The 22,542-nt window shown below is 40.9% G+C and overlaps 1 protein-coding gene across 1 annotated transcript in view; it reads right to left on the reverse strand.

Moving 5' to 3' along the window:
- Positions 1–9,058: 9,058 nt before the first annotated feature.
- LOC147665639 (cytochrome P450 2F2-like) overlaps positions 9,059–22,542 on the reverse strand; it is a gene marked incomplete at its 3' end in the record, with an annotated part of 323,787 nt that continues 310,303 nt past the window's right edge. The window contains exon 7 of the mRNA XM_086949621.1: positions 9,059–9,235. Within this exon, the coding sequence (XP_086805747.1) occupies positions 9,059–9,235 (177 nt within the window). The remainder of the gene's footprint in view (positions 9,236–22,542) is intronic.

The following is a 22,542-nucleotide window of genomic DNA, read 5'->3' on the forward strand; positions in this document are numbered from 1 at the left end:
GAAAAACACTCTGACATACTTTTCTAGAAAGACAAGCTAGTGAATGCCCATGCAAACCTGTGCTTTCTCTCACTCTGCAAGGATCTAACTCTTGCAAGATCTTCATTTTTTGTTTGAGACTTTTCTTACTATATGTACGTAAGAAATTTCGAAGCAAATCGATTGAATCCTGTTGCACACTACAAATACTACTGCACTTCCATGTGTACACTGGACCCTTAGTACGTCTCCCTAAAACTTCATCAGCTAACACCTCTTCTGCATCTCTAGACACAAGTTTCTCTTTTTCCATCACACAACCATCTTTCACCTCATATGCTCGACCACTGTTGTCAACTGCATGCACCAAATCATTTTCCTGAAAGTAACTCTCCTCATTGAAAAATGGCTCAGAACTTGAACTATGCATCCATTCACCAGAAAATACTTGACAAAAATTACTCCGATTAATAATTCTTTTCCATCTACTGTTCGATTTGAAAACATCAATTGCCTTATTAAGTATCCTAATTCTATTGATTACTAAAATAAATAATTTTTTCTTAACTTCAAAAGCCTGATCAACAATCTTCTCTACACTTTTCTTTTTCTTGTAAAAAGCAGTTCTCAGTTTACCTTTCTTATCATTTTTTAGCAAATTTAAAACTATCCTATTGCGAAACATTCGCCTACGAATGTCCCTAAATTGATTTACCCTTCTATTGCTATCCATTCTCTTCTCTCCTGCTCCAATCGAGACATTTTTTTGTGGGCCTCTCCTTCCTTTTTAGATTTGCTGTCTCTTTCTGAATATTCACATTAGCAATATCATTTCTTTTTGTACGACATATGTTGCGAAGAAAAGACTTAATTGGCTTACCAGAAGCTTTTCTGGTGTTTTTTGAAGTAGTTGTTGTAGAGGATTCCATAAATTCTGTTGTTGATGTTCTCCTTTTACGTATGGTATTTTTGATAATTCTTTGCCTTGAAGGCATTTTTGCTTGCTTTTCAGAAGTTGATTTGAATCTGTTGTTCTGAAAAAAAAACACATGAAAGACCACTATTAGCAAACAACAAAGTAATGTCAAAAAGCAAACAATATAAACAATAAATTGCAACATATTTAAGTTTATACAACAGCAACTCAGGGCCTTATTTATGAAGGCCTTGCACCACCAGTGCAACCCATATTAAAAGTGACATACCGGCGCCACAAGACAATCATAAATAAGACCCAAATAAAAATACCATTGATTGGCACCAAAAATCGTTTTTTGAATAACATTTAAAAAACACAGGGCAGAACCTATGTATAGGCAGTCAATATCACTTTTGAAACCTCACTGTTTCCCAAAATACAAATCCTTTACCTTGCAAATGTTAATATCAAGCATTATCAAATAGCAGAGCACAAACCAAGAGCAAATAAACTCGGGGCCTTATTTATGAAGGCCTTGCGCCACCAGTGCGTCACTTTCTTTCCATGTTTAAAGTGATGCACCGGCTGCACAAGGCAATCATAAATTAGACTCAAATATAAATTCCATTGATTTGCACTAAAAATCGTTTTTTGATTAACATTTTAAAAACACTGCCCAGAACCTATGTACAAGCACAGAATTTCACTTTTGAAACATCACTGTTTCCCAAAATACAAATCCTCTACCTTGCAAATGTTGATATCAAGCATTATCAAATAGCAGAGCACAAACCAAGAGCAAAGAAACTCAGATCCTTATTTATGAAGACCTTGCACCAGAAAAGCGTCACTTATTTCACATGTATAAAGTAATGCACCGGCTGCACAAGGCAATCATAAATAAGGGCCAAATGAAAATACCATTCATTTGCCCCAAAAATCGTTTTTTGAATAACATTTTAGAAACACTGCTCTGAACCTATGTACAAGCACAGAATTTCACTTTTGAAACATCACTGTTTCCCAAAATACAAATCCTCTATCTTGCAAATATTGATATCAAGCATTATCAAAAAGCCAAAAACAAACCAAAAGCAAATAAACTCAGGGCCTTATTTATGAAGGCCTTGCGCCACCAGTGCGTCACTTATTACCCATGTTTAAAGTGATGCATCGGCTGCACAAGGCAATCATAAAAAAGGGCCAAATGAAAATACCAATGAATTGCACCCAAAAATCGTTTTTTGAATAACATTTAAGAAACACTGCGCAGAACCTATGTACAATCACTCAATATCAGCTTTGAAATATCACTGTGTCCCAAAATACAAATCCACTATCTTGCATATGATCATAATAAATATTATCAAAAAGAAAATAACAAATCAACAGCCAACAAACTCTGGGCCTTATTTATGAAGGCCTTGTGCCACAAGAGCGTCACTTATTTCCCATGTATAAAGTGATGCACCGGTTGCACAAGGCAATCATAAATAAGGGCCAAATGAAAATACCATTCATTTGCACCCAAAATCGTTTTTTGAATAACATTTAAAAAACACTACCCAGAACCTATGTATAAGCACTCAATATCACTTTTGAAACGTCACTGTTTCCCAAAATACAAATCCTCTATCTTGCAAATGTTGATATCAAAAATTATCAAAAAGCCAAAAACAAACCAAAAGCAAATAAACTCACGGCCTTATTTATAAAGGCCTTGCGCCACCAGTGCGTCACTTATTACCCATATTTAAAGTGATGCATCAGCTGCACAAGGCAATCATAGAAAAGGGCTAAATGAAAATACCAATGAATTGCACCAAAATCGTTTTTTGAATAACATTTAAGAAACACTGCGCAGAACCTATGTACAACCACTCAATATCAGTTTTGAAACATCACTGTGTCCCAAAATACAAATCCACTATCTTGCATATGTTCATAATAAGTATTATCAAAAAGCAAATAACAAATCAACAGCCAACAAACTCAGGGCCTTATTTATGAAGGTCTTGCGCCACAAGAGTGTCACTTATTTCCCATGTATAAAGTGATGCACCGGTTGCACAAGGCAATCATAAATAAGGGCCAAATGAAAATACCATTGATTTGCACCCAAAATCGTTTTTTGAATAACATTTAAGAAACACTGCGCAGAACCTATGTACAACCACTCAATATCAGCTTTGAAACATCACTGTGTCCCAAAATACAAATCCACTATCTTGCATATGTTCATAAAAAATATTATCAAAAAGCAAATAACAAATCAACAGCCAACAAACTCAGGGCCTTATTTATGAAGGCCTTGCACCACAAGAGCGTCACTTATTTCCCATATATAAAGTGATGCACCGGTTGCACAAGGCAATCATAAATAAGGGCCAAATGAAAATACCATTCATTTGCACCCAAATCGTTTTTTGAATAACATTTAAAAAACACTGCCCAGAACCTATGTATAAGCACTCAATATCACTTTTGAAACGTCACTGTTTCCCAAAATACAAATCCTCTATCTTACAAATGTTGATATCAAGCATTATCAAAAAGCCAAAAACAAACCAAAAGCAAATAAACTCTGGGCCTTATTTATGAAGGCCTTGCGCCACCAGTGCGTCACTTTCTTCCCATGTTAAAAGTGACATACCTACGCCACAAGAATATCATAAATTAGACCCAAATATAAATTCCATTGATTTGCACTAAAAATTGTTTTTTGATTAACATTTTAAAAACAATGCCCAGAACCTATATATAAGCACAGAATTTCACTTTTGAAACATCACTGTTTCCCAAAATACAAATCCTCTATCTTGCAAATGTTGATAGCAAGCATTATCAAATAGCAGAGCACAAACCAAGAGCAAAGAAACTCAGAGCCTTATTTATGAAGACCTTGCACCAGAAAAGCGTCACTTATTTCACATGTATAAAGTGATGCACCGGCTGCACAAGGCAGTCATAAATAAGGGCCAAATGAAAATACCATTGATTCGCACCCAAAATCGTTTTTTGAATAACATTTTAGAAACACTGCTCAGAACCTATGTACAAGCACAGAATTTAACTTTTGAAAGATCACTGTTTCCCAAAATACAAATCCTCTATCTTGCAAATGTTGATATCAAGCATTATCAAAAAGCCAAAAACAAACCAAAAGCAAATAAACTCAGGGCCTTATTTATGAAGGCCTTGCGCCACCAGTGTGTCACTTATTACCCATGTTTAAAGTGATGCATCAGCTGCACAAGGCAATCATAAAAAAGAGCCAAATGAAAATACCAATGAATTGCACCCAAAATCGGTTTTTTGAATAACATTTAAGAAACATTGCGCAGAACATATGTACAACCACTCAATATCAGCTTTGAAACATCACTGTGTCCCAAAATACAAATCCACTATCTTGCAAATGTTCATAATAAATATTATCAAAAAGCAAATAACAAATCAACAGCCAACAAACTCTGGGCCTTATTTATGAAGGCCTTGCGCCACAAGAGCGTCACTTATTTCCCATGTATAAAGTGATGCACCGGTTGCATAAGGCAATCATAAATAAGGGCCAAATGAAAATAACATTCATTTGCACCCAAAATCGTTTTTTGTATAACATTTTAGAAACACAACACAGGACCTATATACAAGCATACAATTTCACTTCTGAAACATAACTATCTGCTTCCAAATATTCTCCATAGAGCAAACAAGTCTCTATCTTAATTAAATAAATCATTTATTACCTTTACAAATGCTTTGGAAGATTGAAAACAGTGTCAGACACACACACCAATTTTTCTTTAGCAGAGCAAAAGGTGTGCACTCAATACACTGAAACCAAGACTGGCATAGAAAATCTCTAACTTTGTACACATATGCCTTAATTCAACCAATCAAAAGTCTTCCCTCACTATTTTCAAACCAACACCCTTCCCCCTCTCAGATCTTTCTATCTGTTACCATAGCAACTCCCTCCTAACTGAACTCTCAGGTTCAAAAGTTTATTGAACAATGTTGCAAATTAACTCAGCAAGGATGTTTGACCTCTCAATACACCAGCTTATCCAGGGTATTATTGCTTTTAGTGACTTTTTTTAACCATTCAAATTGCTTCTTTCACACAACACAACCATGCACCCTAACTTTCAGTTTTCAACTATCTGAATCCACCAATCATTGCTTGTGATTCAAAAGCAGTGAAACTCCACAATTACTTTTTTTGTAAACTCCTACTGTTCCAACTGCCATTTCATTCCCACACTTCATCTGACTGCACCAGAACCTTCTCACATCATGTATTCTGTATGGATTATTGGACATAGCTACATCCACTGGGCTCAAAGGTATGCAGCAAGCAGAAATTATCACAACCTTGATTTATCAAATCTGGAAATCAAGTGGATTGGCCAGAGAGGATTGAGATGTCATCAATTGATACCATTGGTGAAAACCTTTTTGCATCTGCCAAGCCCTGACCTCTTAATAGTGCACTGTGGTGGAAATGATTTGGGCACTATGACTGGGGTTGGTATGGAAATGCTCTTAAAGGACACCTTTGATCAATTGATGACACTTTTTCCACAAACTGCCTTGGTATATTCAAATATATGCCAAAGACAGAAATGGAACTGGTCCAACCAATTTTGTCCACAATTTGAGAAAGCACGGAAACATGTGAATAAATCTGTTTCTGCTTACATGAGAGACTGTGGAATGGGTTCAATATACAATAACAACTTGCGTTACAACATGCAAGATATCTACAGAGGAGATGGTGTGCACTTCTCAGATGAGGGAAATAGAATATTCCTCCTGAATTTAAGACTGTGCATTGGAACCTACTTGTAGGTACCTAACTCAACCACAGAACCCAAAAGCTCTTTTCAGAGCTACCCTACCTCTGATCATTCAAAACGTTTATCTTTTTCTAACTTTTTTCACTATTTTTCACCAAAGTACGCTTCCCGGTACGCTTACCGGTGCGCGTACCGGGCGCTTCCCCCGCGGAAAATTAAAGAATATTTTTTTTTTTTTACCTCTATGAGCCTCCTAAGCCCCCCTCAGAAAACCTAAAGGGTCAAGACGTCTCTACCGTGCCCCCTTCTAGCCATACCGAACATTGTTTGCCCTCCATCTTGTGTCTCGATTGTACCGAAACACAAAATGGAGGACTCCCGTTACGCTGCCGGTGCGCGTACCGGCGCGCGCACCGGTAAGCGCTCCATAAAAAAAGGTGGGAAAGTAATTTTCAGAAAAAACATTGGAGACACTTTCATCAAATATAGAATAGGCCCTACTACATAGCAGTCCCTACCATTTGCCAAAATTTGGTGGAATTCCATTGAGACATTTAGGCTACAGGCCTGTCTAAATGTCTTGAGGTAAATTACATGACAAAAACACATATGAAGTGTTAGAATTTACAACCAATTAAAAAGTTTCTTTCATTTTCTACGATTATTTCCTGACATTTGATTGGTTATGTACAAGAATATATATAAAAGAAGAGAGGGAAACACAGCCATTTTGACTACTGCTTCCTGAAGTACATTTGAAAAGAAATAACACTGACAATTTCAACTGCTTTCTCAAAGGTAAGTTGTTATTTTGGAAAGTGAAGTATGTTGTGCACTTTAAGTTAATTTGAGAAAAAATATTCTGTTAGTTATATACTATCCCTCTGTAATAGTTATAGATTGAGATAGACTTCTCTGTAATAGTTATGGATTGAGTTAGGCTTCTCTGGTATAATTATGAATTTACTTAGGCTTCATCACATGCACTTTTTAATAGTTCTACTTCCTGCCTGAAACCATACACTGCCCAAAAATTACTTCACTGTTAAAAACTCAAAAGTACCTGTCTAAACTTAAACCCAACAGTACCCTAACTCTACTAATATAGTTAATTTTTATGCAATTTTCAGAAAGAAAATGGAAGGAGAAAAACAAGCAAATGTTAATTCTATCGAAGTAAAGGTGGAAAATCCAGAAGAGCAAAAATATAAAGTTGATTTCATGGATGACTCTTTGGACCAACAGTTAATAGAATGTTTGGAACAAATGGAATCACGTACTTATAATTATGAGGAAATACCGGACAATATTATGTTACAAGTTTTATTAAATTATGAAAAAGTATCAGAGGAATAAATTTATATTTAATAATTTTAAATTGTTTGAGACAATATTCATTTGTATATGTAATTCATGAAGTATTACCAAAATAATTATATTATAAAATGAGACTTATAGTATACTGTGCAACTTTTTTTCTGTTACATAGTAAGTTTACTCATAGTTACTACCTTTCTCCCACTATATTATCTCCTATGTGTATTTTACACCTCTTTTTCATCATAAGGGATCAGGATAGACTACCCATGATCCCCTAGGACTTCTCAGGGAGTGCTTAAAATATCTGTTTCTGCTTTCCTGACAGACTATGTTATGGATTCCATATACCACAATAACTTCGATAACAACATGCAAGATATCTACAGAGGAGATGGTGTACATTAAATTTAAGTCTCTGCATTGGTACCTACATGTAGGTACTTAAATAAAATAAAAAAAACAACAAAAAAAACAATTAATAAACATACAATTTTTTAAAGTGATTTTTTTCCCATAGTACGCTCCCCTGTGTGCTCCCCGGTGCGCGTACCGGGCGCTTCCCCCGCGAAAATCGAAAAAAAAAAAAATGTGAGACCCCGCGGGGCCCTTTAATGGCCCCCACATCAAACCTAGGGGGACAGGGGGTGTCTACTCTGCCCCCTTATGGTCATTTCCCCCTTTGTTTTGGCCACCTCTCATGTCTCGATCCTACCGAGACACAAGATGGCGGCCGCTCCGGACTGTTTAGAATGTTTACAGACACCCGAGAGCCAATCAGCTTTCCGTGCGCAAGTCGCGTGGCGCGCCCGGTGCGCTCCCCGGTGCGCTCCCCGGTGCGCGTACCGGAGCGCGCCTATAGATATATATATTTTTTTTAACCTAAATTACTCAAAATCCACTGGAGCACATATCTTGAGACATAGCAAAGGCACATCGGGCTACCAGTCCCTACAATTTTGCCAAGTTTGGTGTAAATCCATTCAGCCGTTAGGGCTAAAAGTGAAATTGACCGCCCTATGGAAATTAACATGGAGAAAACGCGTTTTGGGACCCCCCTTTTATCTCGGCCCCCGCTTGACGAATCCCCCAAACTTTCAGGGACGAACCGGGGCGCCGCGAGGCCATTTTGAGGAAATTTTCAGGCAGATTCGTCAACCGAAGCCAAAGTTATTCCAAATAGAATTTTGAGATTTAACATTGAAAAAAATCCTAACTATAACTACCTACTGGCGACCGCCAGTAGGTAATATAGATATATGTATATATGTATATATGTATTCCATAAGCAAGGTGATGTAAGGGATGCCCAGCCTCTCGGGTTGGGGCCTGTAGGGCGCATCACTTCCATATATTCCACCAGAACCAACACCTACTTCTCCATCCGTGCAAGCAGGCTCAACCAGTTGTGCACCAGTGATAATCCTTTCTTCAGGCGAGTTCCTTGGCATAACGTGTTTCAATTACTGCGAGTCTTAATCAAATGCATCACATGAATGTGTACATCTGTTTGCTCTTTTAAACGTTGCTTCAAAGCCACTGAAGAGGGACTATGAGGTTCATATTCTGTATAAATACATAGAAAGCAATCTGTCTGATTGATGAACATTTCATGCAGTTGTTAATGCATTATTAATATCTGTTTTACTTTCAGGATCACCAGTTTGTTTCTTTGCACTGGATTCACTTTACTTATTGAGAGGAACACAACTATCATATTATATACATAATAATTGAATAGAAGCAATAAATGACAAAAGCCTTTATCTCTTTCTTGCTCCACGTGAATGGCACTGTGCTAATCCTATGCTTAGAAACTTTGATAGAAAAGTAGACATTTGAGGTGAGCAAATTCAGAGTGTCAGTGGTGTTGTGGGATGCTGTATACAAGAGCTGCTCTCCACCTAAACCTAGGAACTACCCAGAGTTCTCTGCAAAGGTAGTGTAAGAAACCAGTTACATTCAACAATTCATTGAGTGACCACTGTCACATGTTAAACCTATTCAACCACTTTATTTGAATTTGTAAAGTTTGCAGTACCTGCTCCATCTTGATGAGGAAAAAATCGAGTATGTCTCTAGGGGAAGATGAATCCAGGGTTTTTTCATTTTCCCTCGCTTTCTTTAAAATAAAATCATGCAACTGTTGAAAATGTTTGAATAGCTGATGGTGTGGTCCAGGGATATAATCCATGATCTCTGGGAAAATGTGATAGAGCTTTAAAGGAGAAGAGAAATTTCAGGTGATTCAATTGTAAAATGCATGTTTGCACAAATTTAACAACAGGGCACGCCATTCAGCTTTTTACTTAGCAGTGTTGAAAACGAATGTAAGCTGCACTTGTACCCACATCTTTAAATTGAGAATCTGTACATTTTCTTTTTAGCAACTCAAAGGAGAGTTAACAGGTTGTTTCAAACACCAATGACATGGTCCTTGATTCAAATATTACAATATATTAATTCATGAACCATCCTCTGCTAATTGTAATTTCAAACTAACTGCTATATATATAGATGTACACCTGATGAGACATTGAGGTGCTTTCCAGAAAGTAGCATGAGACTGCGGTACCCAGTTTAGAGGTATTAGTTAGTAGATTAGTAAAAAAAAAAACTTTTGGGGGGTGTATGCTTTAGTTGTGTTAGATTTAAAGGAATGCTTCACGACCATGCAAAGCTCCCACTATGATAGCATGGGAATTCACATGCACCTGTGTGGAAGCAAACTGCAGAACAAATAGTCACCAAAGTATCTGCTGACAGCCTCACAGCCAAGCCAGAAACAAAAATCCATGCAAGCCAATGACTGCCCTCTCCCCATCCACGCCACTACTGGAGAGAAACAGCACAAATCATCCAGTTAGCCAATACACCATTAACAGCACAACAATGTCATGTGCGGATTCCCAAAAGCTCAAGCTCAAGCCCAGGCAGCTGGTTAAACTGACACCCACCCTGAACCGACTCCCCTGCCCTTCACGGAAGCACAGAACCTCCACCCAACCAAAACATGCATGCTAGGCCCCCACTCTGTTGGCAGAACCAAGCCCCGCCCCTCATGGACAACACCACCAAAACAGTGGACATAGACAGTAGTCTGTGTCTTTGCAAAAACGATGGGACATATTTACAGCAAATTGGCATAAGGCAGCGCTTAAGTCATTTTACTGAGCTGCCCTACGCCAATTCAAAAGGGCAGGAATGTACCATATTTACAAGATATGGTGCATTCCTGTCCTATCAGCCAGCGCTGATGCACAATTAGCAGCCATGCACCAAACCAGGTACTCTTGTACCATGGTACAAGGGTGTCTGTGTTGTTAGCATGATTGTTTTTGTTCAGGAAGGGACATCTTCCTGAACTAAAACAATCACAAGAGATATTTTCCTCATTACTTGTGTGCATCAGGATGTAAACATTTCTCCTTGGTATGCCTGCTGTAGTGAGCAGCAAGGTAATGGCGCTGCCCCAGGTTAACAAGATATTATAAATCTGGAGTGGCATCAAAGTACATGGGTGTTGTGTGGGAACACCCACAGCAACACCCATGGAACGCTTCTTTGACCCAGAGTAAGGCAAGGCAGTGACTTGCGCTGCTTAGCCTTACTCTATATCTAGAAGTCCATGAATAGACATACATGGTGGCATACGATCTAGTGGTGAACTTGGCTCGTAAATAAGCCTCTATACTTCCTAAGGGTAAGTCATTAAGTAAAGACAGTAGTAAATGTGTTTACGTTTCGTTCAGTTAGGAAGTCTTTCTTTCGCCCCATTTCAACATTTCAAAGGTATACACCTTCCAAGAAAAGTAAACTGGGATTATGGGTAATCATTCTCCTGATCTGGCTCTCACAACTCCACAATATATAAAAAGTGTCAGGCACAAAAATAGATTAAGCTGGGGTACTTCAGTCCTAGTTGTCATACAAAACTAGCTCCTAGCACTACTTTCAAAGTGTAATCCAAAATTACATGCTATAGATCTATCTGTTGTCTGAAACATATTGTCACACCATGGCATACTGGAATCCTAACAAAGGTTCAAGGTAACAATACATACAACAAACCCAAATCTAAACAATAAAATAAAATGTACCAATTAAAGAAATCAGTAAAAAGGAGAGAAGAGAAAAAGGGGGAGAAGAAAAAGAAGAAATAATCCAAGTACAAATGATTACAAATTATTGAAAATGTATTCACAAAATATTTTAAGTGCTAAAAAATGTAAGACAATGTAGCTCAAGACAGTACAGAAACAACAAAAATGAATAAGCAGTACAATGTGTAACCAAACAGGTAGCTGAGGAAAGGAATTATAAAAACATAAGAAGTTCAGGACAAAACTGGAACAACACAAAGCAAATCAATGCGTCCTTCTTCAGTTGCAGCCACATATGTGCATCAACGACGTTTCGACCATTGTAAAAATACACAGTCATCATCAGGACAAAGCAATAACTATCTGCGCGTCCAAATGAATTAAGTAAAACATCTATGAAATGAAATCCAACCCCCCAAAAAATCCAGATTATGTTGGATCCGCCAAGAAATTGGAAGAGAGTTGGAGTGATTAAAAGACGAAATGTGAATTATATTGTTGTGTCCAATGGATCATGAAATCAATGATCCCACACATGAAAGTAAAAAAAACAAATACAGTAAACCAAGCCAACTGAATTTGGCAAAGAAATTGCAGCATGTGATCGCCTTAGCTATTGATGATGTGCTCATGACTGTCTAATGCAATTACTACATTGAGTACAGCCAGGAAAATGTGTGAGGGTGGTGCTAAAAAGGTCCAGTAATAAACGTTGGCCTCTCATTCACCTGTGTGTCTTGCATGAATTGCATCACAAGTGTACACAAGGAGATGATAGATGGAACTTTGAAACTTTTCAGATGCTCACCAACCAGTCACAGACCTGGGTTGAATCCTTCATCGTTCCTTAGCTCACTTCACCACCCCTTGTTCAGACCCAGACATATGCAAATAAGTCTTGACCCTGTTCCCCATGGGAACATTCCAGCCCGAACTGCCAAGCCAAGTCTTTCCTGGACTGGAAATAAGAATCCTGGAACCAGTTCTGAGGTACCTGTAATCATCAGCCAGGCTAACTAGAATCCAGTGGCAAAGTGAGCAAGGCACCCATGTCTGGCATACCCTGACAACTAAGGGCAAACAAAGCAAACACAAGAAGATCATAGACGGAGCAGTCGAACATTTCAGACACTCAACCCAAGTTACAGATCTGGGTTGAATCGGTCATCGTTCTTTAGCTCACTTCGCCACCCCAGTTCAGATCAAATCAGTCTTGACCCTGTTCCTCATGGGAACAGTACAGCCTGAACTGCCAAGCCAGGTCCTCCCTGGCCCGGAAACAAGCATCCTTGGACCAGGTTTTGGGGTAACACCTCTTATCAGCCAGGCTAGCGTGAATGAAGTGGCAAAGTGAGCACGGGACCCACAAGGTATCCCGCAGACCTATTTCCATTTAAACTATCTTCAACATCACTGCAACGTATCTAAACCGTCAGTTATCAAGTAAGTTGAACTGAAATGTTGGGGTAGGCCAGTGATTCTCAAACTTTTTCAACTCTCTGCTCCCTTGACCCATTGGGTTATGCAAAAGGGTAAACCCGGAATCACTGGGACCTGGGTGCTAGATCGTATATAATAGGGTGATCCCAGTATTATAACATCAAAAGTGTTTAAACAAGAAGACAATTCAAAATACAATTCAGTTGCAAAAAGCAAAATACAAACATAACTTTTTTGTTTAAGTGTTATTTATTCACACTGAAACTGATCGTCTTTTCTTCAGGCAAATATTGAAGGGCATACATTTTTAACACAGTTTCAACATGACAGTGCCCAAAGTGAGTTTAATGGTAGGGGGAGACTGTGATTCAGGTGGGGTAGTGAGGTAAAGTTAAAATGGTGACAAAAAAATCACACAGTTCTGGCATATATTCTTCATATGCCTGCAAAGCAGGTAGTCAAGTACATACTCATCACAGTACAAAATATCTGTACAGCTTTGCCATGTAGCACAAGGTTTCACAGTAAGGTAAGTACTGTTGAAAGGGCTGGCAATTATCAAGTGTCGACGTTTTGACCCCAATTGGTGTGTAGGTTTTTCAATCCTTACTCGAGGGGTGTTCCTCAGGACAGTTGGTGGGTGGTGTGGGGTGAAGGGGCACCTGCAAATGACAAAGGATGTTGTGTCACATCCAAGCTAAGATAAAAGCCAAGGTTAACATAGTACCATGAGCTGGGCTAGGCCATTTTAATTACCATAAGTGAAAAAAGGAGGGATCTCTCACTAATCAATGGTGGAGAATCAAGGGGTTCTGTGGCTCTCAATGGAATGACGGCAAGAGTGAGAAGACACCTGTAGAATTAAGGTGACGGTCAGCCATGTGTTCCTCAGTGAAGAAAAACCTAAGTGAAAGCTCTGAGTCTCAACACTTCCTCAAGGTGCCAACGAAAGGCGATCCAGGCAAATCAAGGATCCATCATTAAAAAGGTGGCAACATCCAGTATCTTTAATCCTTATAAATGTAAAGGCTCTCAAATCAATCAAGGGAGAATGGAGAATCAATCTGGGAGGAGAAAACAAGCCAGCTAAAAATAATGACCCAAAGTGTGGCGGTCAATGATACATTAGAAGTGATGCTGCCAAATGCTAATGGAAGTGCGACATGCAAGTGCCGCGGGGTGAGTGGGGGGCACAAATTACTTGAAAGTGCATAAGGCAATGATGCGCATGGGCTATAAACAGACTGCCAATAGTTAATGAAAGCACGATAAAGACGTGCCACGGTCCCATGCACCGGTCGTCAATGCTATGAGTTAAATGGTAAACTTTATTTCACTTTATTTCTACAGGTGTCTTCTCACTCTTGCCGTCATTCCATTGAGAGCCACTGAGCCCCTTGATTCTCCACCATTGATTAGTGAAAGATCCCTCCTTCTTACGGTAAATATAGTGGCCTAGCCCAGCTCATGGGACTATGTTAACCTTGTTTTTTATTTTAGTCTGGATGTGACACACCATCCTTTGTCATTTGTAGGTGCCCCTTCACCCCACACCACCCACCAACTGTCCTGAGGAAGACCCATCAAGTAAGGCTTGAAAAACCTACACACTAATTGGGGTTGAAACGTCGACACTTGATAATTGCCAGTCCTTTCAACAGTACTTACCTTACTGTGACACCACGTGCTACATGGCAAAGCTGTACAGATATTTTGTACTGTGATGAATATGTACTTGACTACCTGCTTTACAGGCATATGAGGAATATATGGCAGAACTGTCTGTGACTTTTTGTCACCATTTTAACTTTACCTCACTACCCCACCTGAATCACAGCCTCCCCCTACCCTTCTTCTCACTTTGGGCACTGTCATGTTGAAACTGTGTTAAAAATGTATGCCCTTCAATATTTGACTGAAGAAAAGACAATCAGTTTCAGTGTGATTAAATAACACTGAAACAAAAAATGTTGTTTGTATTTTGCTTTTTGAAACGGAATCCTATTTTGAAGTGTCTTCTTGTTCAAACACTTTTGATATTATAATACTGGGACCAACGTATTATATACGCCCTTGACCCATTGGCCGTTGGCTACAGCTCCCCACTACTACTGTTTTTTTGGAGGGTGGGGGGCGGTAAGCCCGATCTCAGGAGTAGTTCCATTTTTCTCCCTGCAAATAAGTGGAATGAAGCTGATGAAGGTATTATATTCATGTGTATAGTGTTTCATATTGCTAGGTCTGCACAATAAAATAATCCTAGTTACACTTGTTTGCCCATGACTTCTTTAGAGAACCCTGTCATTTTATCTCACTTACAGTACAAGATAGCATCCCTATGAAAGTAGGCCCCAATGCAAAAGTGTTTCTGCACTTGAGGAATATTTGCATGCATGTCCATTTCTACCCATGTCATATGTGCCAACATATCCATCTCAGCAGGGTGGCTCATCATTTTTTTAACTCCATACTGCGTTATTTTAGCTGTCTCCTCTCTGAAATTGCTTTTAATTAAATCTAAGCCAAATAACGCCCCCCCCCCTTATTTTTAAACGCTCCTTTTTCTTGCTTCCAAATGTTGGCAATATGCTGGATACGGCGTTTTACTTCCCTGTGCTCATGGAGAGAGCAGACCTGTCTGGAAGTGTGTGCACTGAAAGAAATGTGTATTGGAAGTACCTATGGTGCAAGTACACATGTCAATACTTAATAACACTTAGTGTGTTTGAGAGACAAGGCAACTGTACTGTTCCTGCTAACTTGAATTGGTGTGAAATGCATTTGGAAAAAACCTAAACTATCAATAAGTCTAACTAAGTAAATAAGTCATCTTCCACTTACTTTGGGAGTGTTGGAAGGTGGGGATCCAGTGAAATATGGAGGTCATTTCCCACGACATGTCATCAATTAAACTTTACATTACCAGCTTCAGGCTTGTCACTTACAGATCATCAACAGCATGCGTTTAAGTCTGATTAGTTTACCTGAAATCAACATTAAATGCATTAAGTGCTTGGAGCATGGCCCCTCTGGTTAGTTTTGACAGCACCCCAGGTTAGGCATGTGACTGGTTGTGGAGGAAGGACCTAAACCATTCAAGAACAGAGCCATCCATTCCCATCCTGATTTTGAGGAGTTCTAGTAGTTTTTCATGGTTGACCATGTGGAAGGCCGAGGATAGATCTAGGATGATTAGGAGACAGGTTTTGCCTTGGTCAAGGGCTTGTAGGGCAACATCCACGATGTGGAGAATGGTGGTTTCCATGCTGTGCCCAGGCCTGAAACCAGATTGGAAGTCATCTAGTAGGTGGAAGTTGGTGATGTGTTGGCTCAGCTGCTGTGGCACACACTTCTCTAGAGCTTTAGCTAAGAATGGGATGTTAGAAATAGGTCTAAAGTATTCAGGGGAGGCAGGATCAATGAAGTTTTTTTTTAAAATAGGGAGGACTTGACCAGCTTTCAGAGAGTCGGGTATTTATCCCTGAAGAAGGGAGGCATTCATTATTGCTGTCCAGCTAGGAATGATGGATTGGGCGGTGGCAGCTAGGCAGTTAGAGGGGACTGGGTCATTGAAGTGGTTGTTCAGGTTTAAAAGGAGATGTGTCTTCTGGAACAGGCATGTCTGCCTCTGAATTCTCCAGATAGGTAAAAAATGCCTTGTGTTAATTAGATTATTAAGACCCTTCACATTAAGGGTAAGGACCCTAAAATATGTAACTGTCATTGTTCTACCCATCACACCTGAAAGCTGTGTTAAACATCATTGTGTCTGTAGTGGAACAGCCAGTATTTTGTCCGTCGGACCCTATTATTATCTAACATGTACTGTGGTGTGACAGCTTTAGAGGGATGTATGACGTTACTCCGCATACTTTTACTCCGCATACCGTTACAACGCGACTTTTACAACGCATACCATTACAACGCATAGCGCTTTGAGGTGCTGGATAGTGGTAAGTATAATTTACTATTCTAACTCCAGTCCCCGTGGACCCTAGGGAAGGTGTTGGATAGTAAATTATACTTATTCCCTATCCTAGAGCGCCCCCCAGCGCAATGCGTTGTAATGGTATGCGGAGTAAAAGTCGCGTTGTAATGGTAGTGCGGAGTAAAAGATGCGTTGTAACGGGTGTATACCGCCTTAGAGATGAGTGTAACCACAAACTAAGACATCACAAATGGAAAACAGGAGAGAGTGCCAATAAAAACATGAACATACTATTAGGAGAATGGACTTACAGTTCCAAGTGTCCAGAGAAGAGGGATCCAGACAGTGGCCACAGTTTCCAGACCCCCCACCCAGCCAGCTATCAATATTAATGTTGACAGTTATTTGCCCAGCCATATTATGAGGAGTCAGACTTGGCCAGCGCCATAGCAATCGACTCCACCACTGTCTGTTTTCCTTTGGCGATCATCATAGGTTCCAGGCGGATACTCCCCATCCTCATGACATGTCACGCTAGCAAGGCCGGTGATTTATTGAACTGGGCAGGAAGGTCTTCGATGGCGAACTGTCAGCAGCTAAATCTACGCCTAAAACACAACTTGTCTCCTCGATGGATCGCAGCTGGAAAAGCTTAGCATCCAAGTGAAAGATGAGGCTAAACAGATGACCCCATGAGCAGGACACTCCAATGTTCCACAAGTGGGTGGTAGCAGGTCGGAAATCTTATCTTTTCTGTAAAGTGATCACCGCCAAATCCTGGTAGAGTTTTGGAGTTTGGTCTCTGAATTGGATAGGATGTCTCTCCTGGGCCCTGTGCAATATATTGTCCTTTACCTGAAAATCATGGGTATAAACTAAAATGTCAGTGAGAGGGGCTGACTTTGATCATGGTAGACCAGCTCTATGTGCCCAACCCGGTCAATATTTACCTCCCGGATGAGAGGGGCCTCCAGTATGAAGCGAAAGACATCTGTGACGTAATCATCAAGATCCTTTTAGGAAAGTAGTTTCCGCTTCTTATGGTTACCCCCACTTTTTGCTGATACCTCACTGTTTTGGGGCTAGTTTGACTGGGATCCTGCTATCCAGGACCCCAGTCTACCTGCTTTCTCCCTTAAATTGCATGTATGTACTTAAGGTACACTTCAGATTGGATACTAAGGTACCCTTATCAGTCCCTAGTATATGGTACACCATGTACCCAGGGCATAGGTACCCCAGAGGACTCCCATGTACTGAAGCATGTATTATTTCACCCATGAGAGGCTATTCAGAATGAAACCACATGTCTGCTACAGCAGCCTGTGTACGCTGGTGCTTGCACCACTAACTTAGATATAGGCACACTATATCGATCTAAATCAATACACTTAAAAACCTATCAGTCACCCCTTTAGCAGGCCTTATCAATCCTGAAGGCAGAGTGCTGCTTTTTATGTGAGAGGGTGCCCCTGCATGAGCAGAGCTCCTCTGCAGCCCTCAGAGACCATTCTACAGGGTTGTCTGTGATGCAGCCTGACATATAGGTCAAAGTGCCTTATAACCTCGCGGTAAATGCTAAATGGCTACTTAGAAACATGTTGCGTTTGGTGTCAAACACCTTGGAATCATACCTCCATACAAGTAACTGGTTTTGAGGTATGATTCCACCCTTCCAAAGGTACATGTGTGGGTCATACGTCTACCCAGTACCAGCTTTCTCGACATGGGCAGCACAAAATGGACGCTGCCAGCCACAGATATGATTCTGCACTCCTGCTACTGAGCCAAGCTCGAGCAGAGGAAAGCATAACCATAGGCATCCTGTCACAGGGAGGTGTGACCACCTCCCAGATAGAGTTTAGTGTATTGGGGCTGGGTGGGTGTACTCTGAGAGTGCCAGAAAGTCTGCGCTGGGGGCACATTTGGTGTCCCTGTGCATAGTCCAGCTTAAACCAGTTCTGGGAGCCATTGGCTCCAGCTCTGGTGCAAAACTGGACAAAGAACATGGGTGTAGCCCCACCTCTGTACTGCCCCTCCCCTAGAAGGGTCCACTGAATCTGTCCAACCCTTTCCTGTGGGTATAAAGTGGGTTACCTGGCTACAGGACTTTAGATTTTACCTAGACAAGATTCTACTAAGAAGAAAGCAAGTACTTCGGCTGTGTGCACGACGCTGGAGGACTGAAGAATCTCCCTTGGAGTAAAATAGTTACTCCCCTGCACTAGCAGGCACCTAAGCGCATCTGACTGGCTTGCATCTCCCGAGCTCCTGAGGACTCCGAAGATTTCAGCAACACAGGAGGTGGGTTTCTGAAGGTCCCTGAAGTTGATCTGCCTTCTCAGCGATTCTGAGACCAGTATCCCTTGTGGGGAACGCGTGACCCAAACCCCTGTGCGCGTGTACATGTGCAAGTGCATATGCTTGTTGGCGACCCCTGAGATTGTGCATTGGACTCCTAGTAGTCCTAACCCCGAGCAATATTTGCATCAAAGAAATCCTGTCTCCTCACACTGAGTTCTCTGTGGGCTGGTGCTTTTCAGACTTGCTTGAGGTCTCCTTGCAATCACTGGTCCGTTGGTCTGTGGGTCCTGGCGAGAGTCACCTTGTTTTATTTTTGTGCTTTCCTGGTTGCTCCAGACATGCCCTGACTCCCCATTGCATGGAGAGTCCCCGGGACCTTGCTGGTCCACACCGTAACCTGTTTGTCCTTTCTGCATGGGTTGCATTTGCCATGGCTTGTTGGTGCTTCAGCCAGACATTGACCCCTCAGCACTCAACAGCTTTTGTGGGCCAGCTCACCTCTAGATTCTGGTCATCCTCAACATCTCCTGGTCTCCTTGGCTACAGAGTCAAACATCCCTTCTTCGCACCTGAAGCACCCGACATCATGGGCATTCGACTACCGAGCCCCTGGTCACCTGAAGTGACCCAGACTCTGTACCCTCTGCTTTCAGGTTACTCTCATCTAGAATCCAGGCTTGGATTCCGCTGGCCACTCTTCACCTTCCCGGCAGCAGTACTTCTTTGCAGCTCTCCATTGAAATCGACAAAGGTTTCCAACACCACTTGACCCCCTATTCACCAGGGTTCTCTAGGATAGGTAACACGGGTACCTCGGTACTCACTGGTGGGTTTGCCTTAGAACCTTCTATGTTTCAAAGGGTTTGCTTGAAGTCCTCGTAGAAGTGTCTTTAAACTATAACTTTGCAACAGCGACCTTCCCATAGAGTTGTAACGGAGCACACAGTTGTGTTTCCTCACTGCACCCATCCTCTGTGGGTCACTACTTTGAGTGGTTCCTTGGTGTCCCAGCGATTCTACGTGCTCTAGGCACTGTGTCTAGTCAAGTCGTGATTGTTATACAATTGTTTTAGTATATGTGCAGTCTCCCCCTGGAGCCCGCTGTGTATTTTGCTACTTACGAATGTTCTATTGATTCAGTATTTTGTGCTTTGTGACCTAATCTTGTGTAGAGACTAGTAGAGAGTGTTATATTAATAAATACATATTTTTATAAAACTACTGTGTGGTTCTACTTTCATTTAGTCATTCAGGAGGTGGTATTCTGGTAAAACAAGCTGCTTTACATTCCTTCAAGATTAGGCTTGAAGGCTGCTCTTCACAGCTACCACTAGGATAACTTTCTAAATGTTATCTTTGACCTCATACATCACCAGGATCATGTGGACTGGTACAGGGTGCCCACATTAATTAGTGGCCAGCATATACTGATAGGGCGCGAGGGTCAACCTGCTCAAATACCATACTCACCTTGGGCCCATATACATTTAACTAATTACCATGGACAGGCCAACCTCGCACACACTACCAAGTTGTGATTACCTGCTAGGGACCTAGAAACCTGTTGGATCAATGTGTTAGAATAATATGCAGGAAAAATAACATTTGCACTCATATAATAACCACAAACTTGGGAAAAGTTTAAACTCTTTATTTATGAAAATTCTTAAATGTCATAATCCAAACATTAAAGATCAATAAGTTGTCAATCAAGAAGATATTGATAAAGATGAAAATATGCAAAGATTGTATATGACTGTGTTTAAGCATTTAATGAACATAGGGAGGGTAAAGAGAAGGAAAACATAACACAATGACGAATCCACATTTATTAATTACCTAGAATGGTGTGAAGACCAACCCTGGCCACGGGCTGGGTAAAGGACAGAACCCCAAAAATGCAGACGCCACTAAGCAAGCAGGTGCAGATCAGAATCAGGACAGGTAAAGCCAATTTGGATCAGGACAGGACCACCAAAGGTTAAGACCAGCACCCGCAGTTGAAGTTGCAACCCCTGCGTTACTCCCTCTCTGCAGCTAACAGCCAGAACCCCTATTGGGTTATCGATTTCTCCGACAAAGTGCTCCGGAAGCACTTCAGCTTTCAGACCCCGATCTGGGTCTCGAACCTTCTGACAGAGGGCTCCGCCAGCACCTCTTCTCCCGATCACCTATTGAGTGCGTTGGGTCAGTGACAGGTCAGCTATTCGGACAAGTCGGACAATCTAACTAACTAAGCCTACCCTAGTTATACTATGTTCCAGGACAGTGTACCACCCCCCAATGTTGCAAGTGTAAGGATCCCCAATTTTTGGTTGGACAAAAGAGTGAGGTGAGGTCATCACACCATACCAAAATGAAACTTTTAGACTGAATAATAATTCTAACGTTCCCGCCCATCAATTTTTTATTTGCCACATATCTTTATTCCACCCAGCAGTGAATGTATCAATTGGTAAAAATAGCGTTCGGTATTGCACAGTTCATTTTTCTTTTCCTGGGGTTAGGAATTCACACTCCCAGGCACATCTCGTCTATGACTGTCTTTGGCACTCATTCAATGTCATGATTGTAGCTTTTCTTGGGTTCTTGTGCGCATGTTCAAAATGGATGCAGTGGGGTTTTCAATATGGAGTCTCAGCACCTCCCAATCCCGAATTTGGTTACATGTAAGAAACAAAAGATAAATAATTTTAGAACAAAGAATAAATTAACATTCTGTATACCACTTATCTCTACTCTAATCCCATTATTTTATTTTTAACTACAGCGTTAAGATTAGGCAGAACGAACAGCTTAGCAAAAGCAGAAGTGCAAGCTTCATGCATGCTGTAACACAAAGCAGCCATCTTAGTCTTAGTGCGCAGAAGCGAAAGATTCCCACCAAAGCAGAGAATACGTCATGTCACGTAAGTATGACAAACGCATGCGCAGTAAGAGATACCGCGTAGCAGCAGCCATTTTAATGCAAGCGGATTATTGTTAGTAAAAGCACATAGACAAGCTTCATTTAGATATCCCATATGTCGTGTGGTGCAGTTATTAATACACAAAACATGTTAGTTAGTATGTTAACGTTATTTTAGAAAGGCTTAATCCAAGCAAGTCGCTTTACGTACGCAGGCTTGCTCCATCAATACCAGGCCATCTTCTCACATTGATGTGCAGCGGTTGGGATTCAAGCTTGCTATTGTTTTACCAGATAAATTCATTAAATGATTAACTGAAAACCACTAAGTATTAGGCACATATAATACATCAAGATATGACTACGTAAGTTCTACTGAACTTGGAGTTGGGTAAGACAAGGGTCTGGCACACCCTTTCTCAAACTCAAGAGAGTTTAGCCTCCACTGGTTAGGTAGGTGCCTACACCACATAACAATAGTATGTCTTCTAGAGGAGAAGCCAGTGGCTCTCTGCCAAGTAGGTACAATAGCCTCTCATTTCAAGAATTGAAAGCCATGTGTGTGTCTAGGAAGTGGAGGACAGGGGGAAGTGCAAACACCAACGTCTCATTGAGATTTTGCTCTTAGATGACCTTAGGATGACCCCAGGGTCTGATGAGGTAGATATAGTGGGTGGGGCAGGGAATGAGGAAAGCCCAGGAAGTGAAACCTTCTTTGACCTGGACTCAAACCCTGACCGAGAGAACCAAGATGATTCCAACCTGGGCAGCATAGATCTTCCTTTAGATGGGGGAGGAGGCCCCAGTGGCCCTGTCTTTACCCCACCAGGAAAAGTACAGAG

The sequence above is a fragment of the Lissotriton vulgaris genome, unplaced genomic scaffold (assembly GCF_964263255.1).
Source record: "Lissotriton vulgaris unplaced genomic scaffold, aLisVul1.2 SCAFFOLD_614, whole genome shotgun sequence".
Lineage (NCBI taxonomy): Eukaryota > Metazoa > Chordata > Amphibia > Caudata > Salamandridae > Lissotriton > Lissotriton vulgaris.